This window comes from Buceros rhinoceros, unplaced genomic scaffold, assembly GCF_000710305.1.
Source record: "Buceros rhinoceros silvestris isolate BGI_N320 unplaced genomic scaffold, ASM71030v1 scaffold9144, whole genome shotgun sequence".
Lineage (NCBI taxonomy): Eukaryota > Metazoa > Chordata > Aves > Bucerotiformes > Bucerotidae > Buceros > Buceros rhinoceros.
Window position 1 is genome coordinate 3721 of NW_010407616.1, and position 9664 is coordinate 13384.

The 9664-nt window shown below is 40.7% G+C and overlaps 1 protein-coding gene across 1 annotated transcript in view; it reads left to right on the top strand.

Annotated features, from left to right (window-relative positions):
* The window catches only part of MCM4 (minichromosome maintenance complex component 4), a gene marked incomplete at its 5' end in the record, with an annotated part of 10160 nt that extends 2984 nt beyond the window's left edge, over window positions 1–7176 (top strand). Inside the window, 7 exons of the mRNA XM_010134533.1 lie at window positions 1084–1343; window positions 3152–3517; window positions 3833–3960; window positions 5368–5575; window positions 6089–6317; window positions 6435–6568; window positions 6914–7176. Coding sequence (XP_010132835.1) covers window positions 1084–1343; window positions 3152–3517; window positions 3833–3960; window positions 5368–5575; window positions 6089–6317; window positions 6435–6568; window positions 6914–7006 — 1418 coding nt within the window. The remainder of the gene's footprint in view (window positions 1–1083; window positions 1344–3151; window positions 3518–3832; window positions 3961–5367; window positions 5576–6088; window positions 6318–6434; window positions 6569–6913) is intronic.
* Window positions 7177–9664: the final 2488 nt, after the last annotated feature.

Here is a 9664-nt window from a genome sequence, read left to right on the forward strand (position 1 = left end):
TTGAGAGGATAACAAGCGTCTACAGCGAGATGACTGTAGCAGTGGGTGGTGTTTATCTGGACTTCAGACGGGCTTTCATCACTGTTTCCCGTAACACCCTCGTAGAGAAATGGATGGTGTGTGGGTTAGATAAGTGGACAGCGAGATGGGTTTAGGTGGCAGAACTGCTGGGCTCAAAGCATTGTCATCGGTGGCACAAAGCCCAGCTTGGAGGTTGGGCACCGCAGGGATGTCCCAGGGGTCTGTAGTGGGGCCAAAATGTTGGGTATGTTCACTAATGACCTGGATGATGGGACAGAGCGTTCCCTCAGCAAACTTGCAGACAAAAGCAAAGCTGGAAGGGAGCAGCTCTTGACAGACCACGTGGCTGTGGTGCCAGCAGCCTCCTGGGGCTGCACTGGCAGGAGTGTTGCCAGCAGGTCGAGGGAGATGATCCTTCTTCTCTGCTCGGCACTGGTGAGGCCATGTCTGGAGTACGGTATCCGGTTCTGGGCTCTCCGGTGCAAGGGAGATGTGAACATACTGGAGTGAATTCAGCAAAGGGCTGCGATGATTACTGGAGCCTCTGTCATATGCAGAAAATCTGAGAAAGCTGGGGCTGCTCAGTGTGGAGAAATGAAGGCTCAGAGGGATCTTACCGGCACGTTCATAAATACCTGATTTGGTGGGGTGATGTCATGAAGACAGAGACAGACTGTTCTCAGTGGTGCCCAGTGACAGGCAGTGGGCACAAGCCGACATACAGGAAATTCCAGTTAAACGTTAGAAAAACTTCTTACTGTTTGGGTGGTCAAGCCTCTGCACAGGTTGCCCAGAGAGGCTGTGTGGAGTCTCCATCCTTCAGAGATTTTCAAAACCCACTTGTGATAGGAATGTTAAATGTGCATATGTGCAAAAACAGGGTCTAGATGACCTAAATATGTTCCATTGCGTTCTACAGGACTTTTACTGGGAAATAAAGTCACTAAAGTACTCAGACTGTTTTGAAAAGCTTTACTTTTCAAGGGAACATGTGAAATTTTCGTGTTTTGGAATTACCACGTTTCTTCATATCTAATGACTGTGATTATAAATTGTATTTAGGTATCTACAGGGCAGTCCCAATTCGAGTTAATCCAAGGGTCAGCAACGTAAAGTCCGTCTATAAGACCCACATTGATGTCATACACTATCGCAAGACAGATTCAAAACGCCTGCATGGTGTTGATGAGGAAACAGAGCAAAAAATGTTTACAGAGGAACGTGTGGCAATTCTGAAAGAGCTTTCTAAAAAAGTAGACATCTATGAGAGGCTTTCTTCAGCCTTGGCCCCGAGTATCTACGAGCATGAAGATATCAAAAAGGTGAAAAATTCTATATACGTGTGTTTATATGCAAGTATAGTGGTCATTATTGTTAAAAAAATGATTTGAGGCTTCAAAATGAAAAAAAGGTGTGTCTTCAGCAGTCTTAAAATGCCGTGGTCTTGTCAGGTTATAAGTGTATTGTAATTCTTTTCATGGCAGGAAAGGCAGCAGAACTAGAAAACTTAACTGTAGGCTTATCTTGGATGCTTCTTGAATGTTCAGATTACTGGTGAACAAAGAAAAATAAGTAGCTATAACGTAGTAAGTGTTTGCTGAAAAAAGATGTTGACAAGAGAACAGTAGCTTTAAAATGTCCTGTGGTTTACCCTGGCTTAGGGGGTGTTAAAACATCCAAGAAGGGACTGTTCCAATAAAATGTTCAACTGAGGTACTACACCTTTATTGTCTACAATGTCTACAGTCAGTAGCAGGTCTCAAGGAAATGAGAGACAGCAAACAATCCTCTTCAAGTATATTCCTTTGCTTTTCCTTCATAGATTTATACATTATCATAGTTCTTAGATGTTAGGAATGGAAATCAAAACTGTAGAACGATTTCCCACTGAAATGGAAATAAAACTACTCCACTTGCTGCTGTCTCCTCCCCATGCTAATAAGGCACATCAGGTGCAGTGGGCGGCGTTGAGGAAAGGTAGGGACCCCTCATGAAGGGAGCCGCTTCTGTTTCTGACCAAAATCTGTTCACGACAACGTAGAAAATTTCTGTCTTTGACACCCGAAAGTGGTTGACACCCACATGCATTGGAGCACCAATCCTCTGCGTTAGGGACCTCGAAGAAAATAAAGTGGGGCAGGTCCTACTCCTTGTAGCTACTGAACGGGTTTTACTGACCTCTGCACGTTCCTCTAACTGAATGAGACAGAACTAATGCAGATAGCTCACTCCGTGCCGCTGCAAGGTTCCTCTGCTGCTTTACATGAAGTAGTGTATGGTTTTCCTTGCTGTTTCCAGCTGTCATTGTCTCTACCACTTCTCTTTCATTTTCTAGCATATATATGCTGCTAGAGGGGGAAAAAATATAAAAAGACTACTAGGAAGTGGTGACTTTTTAGGTAGGAAATTTGAAAAGTAAAAAATCCTCCCTGATAATCCCAGCTAACTGATACAGTTACAAGTAGATGTTTCTACTAATAATTCCAGTACTTCCGAAATACTGGAACTTGGTTAATTTTATTTATTTACTAACACTGCAAGCATACACTTTATTTAGGAAATATGAAGGTGGAAGTGTTAGTAAATGCCGACAAAATAAAAGTCCTTAAACTTTATGGGCAAGTAGAAAACGTCTTTTTAAGTGATGTTGTGAACACTGGAAAGCAGTTTTCCTGAAAAGAAGATGATACTTGATTAGTCTTGACTAAGAAGCTGATAGCTTTTCTAACTGTAATAGTAGTTTGGACCTAGATTAAACATTGTCTTAGGGAAAACAATAGCTATTCTGGCTTTTCTACTGTCAGCAGAATTTGTTAGCAGATTTTTGATTATAAAAGTTTTGGAATAGATTTAGAATTAATCTAATTTCAGACTTCAATTAGAAGCTGAGTTTTTAAGACCTAGCAGTTTAAGTAGGCGTTTGTAACTAGCTGGACTTGAGGATGTCCATAAAGAATGAACCCTTTTAAAGACTTGTAAAAACTGCATCAAGTGCTTTTTTTCATATCTGAGATGTGGTCATTTTAGTGGTGTTTTGGTTTATTAAGTGTTTCGGTACAATGGTTGGATTTGCTCTGTTAGCTATACAAAAGGTGGTGTTTTGATTTTAAAGAGAAATTTTTTTTTGTAGGGTATTCTGCTTCAGCTTTTTGGGGGATCAAGAAAGGATTTTACTCACACAGGAAGAGGCAATTTTCGCTCTGAGATCAACATTCTTCTCTGTGGTGATCCTGGGACTAGTAAATCACAGCTGCTCCAGTATGTGTATAACCTGGTTCCTCGAGGCCAGTATACATCTGGCAAAGGCTCCAGCGCAGTGGGTCTCACTGCGTATGTGATGAAGGATCCAGAAACACGGCAGCTGGTTCTTCAGACAGGTGCTCTGGTACTTAGTGACAATGGCATTTGCTGCATTGATGAGTTTGATAAAATGAATGAAAGCACGAGATCAGTACTACATGAAGTAATGGAGCAACAGACTCTCTCCATCGCAAAGGTAGGTGTCCGTTTAATTCCCGGTTCTTTCCGCTAAGCATGTTACATGCTAGGCAGCTAAAACCAAAAAGTTACCAGAAGAACTTTTCTGATGTTGTTACATAGTCTAGGATTGATCTGCTGACAACTGATTTACAGATGAACACAGTTTTTGTAGCAAACTGGTATTTCTAGATGCTTTTTTCTTGTGTTACTCTAAGGCTTTTGCAATCCCTTTTTGTACTAGAGAAGCCATTGAGTAACACTGGTGATCTCGTGAAGTTGGGGGAGAAAGTTTTGGTGGCGCGTAGTTCAAAAATGTGTTTCATTTTGACAGGCTGGAATTATCTGCCAACTGAACGCTCGTACATCTATCCTAGCGGCAGCGAACCCTATAGAATCCCAGTGGAATCCGAAAAAGACTACTATTGAGAACATCCAGCTGCCTCATACGCTGTTGTCAAGGTACTAAACTCCTGCATGTCTCATTTTTACAAGACTTCCTCTTGTGAGAAGGATTAAATTTAGCAGAATGGAACAATTACATTCTTCGTAGCATAGTGGAAAGCCTTTATAGCGCTTACTTTAATTGCTGTTCCTACAGCTTCTATGTCAGCAGAGAACTGCCTTTTAGTATTCACACATTGACCTCGAACAGAAGATGCGATGAGGTCTGTAGGATCTCTTCTCTGTTGTTTCATAATCATCTAGAGAAGAGTTATTCTGAAACTTACAGTATTGATAACTTCCACAGAGACTCAGGATGTTCTTCGTGGCCCCATAAAACTTTTCAAGTGAAACACAAGATCGGGGAACGCGCAGTGGAGCTGGTGGGCTCTGGAGATCTGTGTCTTCTTCATGGTGTTCCGTAAAATTCAGTCGGGAAGGTGGCAGTGCTGTAGCTACAGGTTAGGGCTGTAGCTGTTAGAGCAACGTTTTGTGTGTGCTGATAGAAAATTAAACTATATGCTGCAGTGGCATTTTGTGAGGAATTCCCGAGCTAACTGGAGATCTGAAGTACACTGCTGGTATAATGGATATTCTGAGAACATGTACGGCTTACATGTCATGTACACAGCCTATCTACAACCAACTTTTCTGTAGGATCCTTCAAAGAATCTCCAACAGCACTGGAAAGGAAAGAGAGGGATCCGTATAGAACATGTACGGCTTACAGGTCAACGATGAGCTGCTTAATTTAGCCACTTAGTGACGAAAGGTACCTTAGTATGGGCATATTGAATGAAACCAGGCCTGAGCAGCATCTCATCACCTTTTATTGGATTTAAGCTTATGAAAATACACGATTGGCTGCTGAAAAGGTGTTATTCTGTCTGCCCATAGTTGAACGTAGTTGAATATGTTGTTTGTAAAATTAATCCCTCTTCTTGAGGATTAAATGCAAGTGCTCTTTTTATTTATACATGTATTTATTTACTTACGGTTTTTATATGCCTGAACTAACTATAGAGGTCTGTGCCCTGTTTGCTGTTGCGTTTCAGGGCAGTTTCTTGAGCAGCAAGTTCTGTGTATTTGGTATATGTGGGGGGTTTCTTGTAGTTTTTCGTTTGTTCTGTAGTTCTTGTAAGAAAACAGGAACTGTCAGCCTTGAACCTGGTTGCTGAATTTTGCAGAACGTGTCTCACTTTCAGAGTTTCAAGTCCACAGGATGGAAGCAAATCCACTGTGCTGTTCTGTACTTTCGGAATTCCAGAAAAAATATCTTTTCAGGTTAATAGAGCAACTCCTACTTAGAGTAGGAATTAATATCCAAAGAACTCCTACCTGTCCTTGTTGAGTCAAAACCCCTAAACCAAACTTTAAATGGCAAGAGAGGATACACAGTAATACTGGATTCTTACCCCGTTTCAGATTTGACTTGATCTTTTTAATGCTGGATCCACGTGATGAAGCTTACGACAGACGTCTCGCTCGCCATTTGGTTTCACTGTACTACCAAAGTGAGGAGAAGATGGAGGAGGAATACATGGATATGGCAGTACTGAGGGATTACATTGCCTATGCTCGTAGTTACGTCAATCCCAGGTTAGGTGAAGAAGCAAGCCAAGCCCTTATTGAGGTAAAGGAGTTGCTTTTAAGAATGTTCAGAGCCTTTCCTGACTTGCCCAAAATGTCAAAATGCTCTAGTGTGTACGCAGCCTATCTACATACAACTTTTCTATAGGATCCTTCAAAGAATCTCCAACAGCACTGGAAAGGAAAGAGAGGGATCCATATAGAAGTCATCCCGCACCCTAATCTTTAGCTTTCAGATGTGTTGGTTTGGTTCCATCACATAAAAAGCAGAAAATTCTACTGAAACAAAACTACTGTGTTGTCACCGATAGAAGTACAGCGGTACCTGTAAAACTAGCCCTGTGTTTTTAAAGCAGTGAAAAATTTGATTCGTTATCATGGCTTAATTGCTTTATAATGGAAAGAGGGATATGCGATGTGGTTATCCTCACAAAAATAGAGTATTTAGAATGGCTTGACAGTATTGCTTATATTCTGAAATAAGAGGTGGAGGATGAAGGGGACTGAAAACCACAACAGGATTTACTGAAATATTTAATGACTTCCTCCTTTTCAGGCATATGTGGACATGAGGAAGATCGGTAGTGGCAGGGGAATGGTTTCTGCGTATCCTCGACAACTCGAGTCTCTGATCCGACTGGCGGAGGCACACGCTAAAGTACGCTTTTCTGAGAAAGTTGAAACAATTGATGTAGAAGAAGCTAAACGCCTCCATCGGGAAGCACTGAAACAATCAGCTACTGATCCAAGGACCGGAATTGTGGACATCTCCATTCTCACCACAGGTTCGTGTTTTCACAGTTAAAGCTGGGATGCCGTTGGGCTTTTGTGGTTTTTAACCATAACTTAACCTGTCCCCCTTAGTTGATTTCTAAAGGAGTTTGTTCTTTTCCTTTCATAAGGAATGAGCACAACAGCTCGTAAGCGGAAAGAGGAGTTGGCTCAAGCCTTAAGGAAGCTTATCCAGTCGAAGGGTAAAACACCAGCTCTGAAGTACCAGCAGCTTTTTGATGATCTCCGAGCACAGTCTGATATGGTAAGTTTCCTGCTTCGTTTTTACTTTTTCATTAATTTTTAAAAGTGTGGTGTTTTTCCAGATGAACAGTCTTGTCCTCAAATCACATTGCAGAGAGAAAGGGAGACATTAACTTTTTCAGTTGACGTGACCAGAAAGCCAATTCTACTAGATAAAAGACCTGGATCTTTGCTGTATCTTAGTTTATTCTGGCTTCTGGAATAGCAAACTCAGCTTCAGGGTTCCAGGTCAGATTGCAAATTGCAAAGAGCAAACTAAAACTTACAAAACCTGGTAAGAAAGTTCATGGGAAGTAAGGCATTCCCACAGTCATTGAACTATTTGCCCTTTCTCCTGATCTTCAAGGCTGTCACAAAGGAAATGTTTGAAGAAGCGCTTCGTGCCTTGGCAGATGATGACTTCTTGACTGTGACTGGGAAGACGGTTCGGCTGCTGTAAGTTAGCTTCTCCGTGTGAGCTGTCACAGCTTTTACTTTGCCTCACGGCAGATAGTGCCAGCCTGCGAGATCTTTGAGATTTGGGACTATCATTTGCTGTGACAAGCGTAGCCTTTCCTTGCAAGCCAGCTGTCGTGGCTTTACTCTTGCCTTACGCTATTGCCAGTCTGCAAGATTTTCAAGATTTGGGACCATCGTTTGCTATCACAAGTGTAGTGACGATTAAATGGCACTTCTGTCAACACAAGATATTACAGAGGACCTAAAAACTCTTCAGCTGAAAAATGGTATCTACATTTTAGCTAAATGTAATTACTAGTATGTCAAGTGCTCTGTGTTTTTTAGGAGGTTTTGTAGAACATGCTAACAATGTTGTATGTATTTCAATTTGAATTGTAAAAATTGAACTTAAATGGCATTTTAGTAAATGCAATTTGACTATTAGTGTTGCTGTAATCTGAAATAAAGTTATTGGACTTAAAAGGGCTCTTTAGTATTTATTTCAAGGGAAAATGAGCATATAGTGTGCTTTTCAAGCTAAATTCTGTGATTTTTTTTTTTTTTTTTTTTAGGAAGTTCTTTGTGAGAGCATTCAAGGAGCTCTGCTTTTTTTTGATTTGACTACAGTGTACTTTGGTAGTATCCTCAACATAAAGGCAGATAGATACTACTCAAAACCGATTTTTTTCACTGCAATTTTAAGCATGACTGGATAAATTTAAGATTCCTACCTTCATTGTAGTCTCATATAGTTGGTCCAGAAAGAAGAAGGTCCAGTAGTGCATGACTGGAGAACCTTCCTTCAGGCCAGATGCTCTCAGCCACTGCACAACAGTAGCTGCTGGTGCTAGCAGAAAAGTTCCCTCGAAGCTCAAGCACATACTCCTGCATTCTGAGCCACAGCTCCCAAGAGAAGGGAAGCAAATTTTCCCTTCTGTGAAAAGGGGGGCACCTTAAAACCGACTTCTTGCTACTGGTTCGTTGTAAGAGCAAGACACTGTTTACCTGTAGCTGAATTCTCAGTGATTTTAGTACAAGAGAAGAACTCTCAGTATATCCTAGGTTTAAAAATACAATGCGTGCCAGAAGCATCAAGTTAAGCCACAGGCATCTCCCCTGTCTCATTAGTAAACAAGTCCCTGTCACCTCATCTGGGCTCTTGTGGGCTGGAAGGACTTAGATCATGTTGTGCTTTTCTGTGGAGGAAGTCCAGGTTTCCTGACTCAAGGCTTACATATAGGTAACCTTAGATCCAGGAAGCTTGACATCTCTGTTCAAAAAGAAGGCTGTAAAATAAAACTCCAAACTCCCTTAAATCCCAGAATCATAGATTCTCTAATGGCACTTGTCTTGCAAGGTCTTATTTTCCTCTCTGCCACGTGCTTAAGTTACGTGTTTTGCTTAGAAGACAACAATGTCATGACCTCTTTCCTTCCCCACTGCAGCAAACCTTTGTTTCATGGTTACTGTCTGCCTTTTAAGTGAGACTGAGGCAGTTCTAAGCTTTCTACTTTTTGAAAGTTTAAGAAACTTGATTTAGTCTTTTAAAAATATATGAATTCAAATTGTGATGCATCTTGCTACTCCAGCAAAATACCTCAAATTAAAATTGCCTGTCAGTGTGGAGTAAAACAGAAATTGGGATGTTCATCTACTTGCAAATTCTATATGCATATTGAATTGTATAGCCACAAAATAAAGTGTTCTAGAAAATGAAAGACACTTGTGTGTAAAATGGATTTCAGCTCCCTTCTGATTTAAGATGACTCTTGCTTCACCATCCTCTATGTCTTTGGTTGGTTGGTGTTTTTTAAACTGAAATGCTTATTAGGCATTACTGTATTTAGTGTTTACAGGGTTACTTGCAGAATAATCCCACTAGGTGGCTCTTCAAGCCTGTTTGTGGTAGCTGATAGAAATTATTTCAGTCTGTAATTTTTTTTGTTTTTTAAATAAGCAAGGACTGCAAGTGCCACTGTAATTCAGTAGATAGAATGGAAAAGCTTGTAAATGGTGTTTTGGTTAAAAAAGAAAATCTGATTAACCATCCATATGCTAATTTTAAAGATACAAAAAGCAAAAGGGCAGTGAAAGTAATTTAAGCAGAGAGAATTTTCCTTACTCTATACAATAGCCTTAAACTCTATATCATAATTTACTGCTGTATTTACCCTATGCTGTTAGTAGTTACAATTAAGCTTATTTTAAAAACTCAAGTCATTTAAAGACTTGAATGTGCAACCAGGGAAAAGCACTCCCCCCAGAAACTTGACATTCCTGACATCAGAAGGGACATAGAAGAAAGGTGTTAAAGTCTTCTGTGCATTCTACAAAAGGCATAAAAAAAAATTTATAAGCCTACTGGCAGAAATTATTTCACTGTGAGAGAGCATAGTTGAAGTGATCTGCTGTCCGTAAAGAGAAGCTGCTGGTGAAGTGAAGTAGAAAGGTACTCTCCTGTTTTCCTAGCACAGAACATAGACACTTGTTTCTTGTACTGGATCCCCACCAATCCCAAGAGAGACTGAAAAATAGCACCTGCTGTCACTACTTGTGTTTTCAGAGGTGGTATTTCATTTCTCTGCAAGCACAGATTTGATTGGAAAGGGACTTGATCCTAGTCCTCCCCCGTTCTGTTAGGTGCTTCAGCCGGAAACGA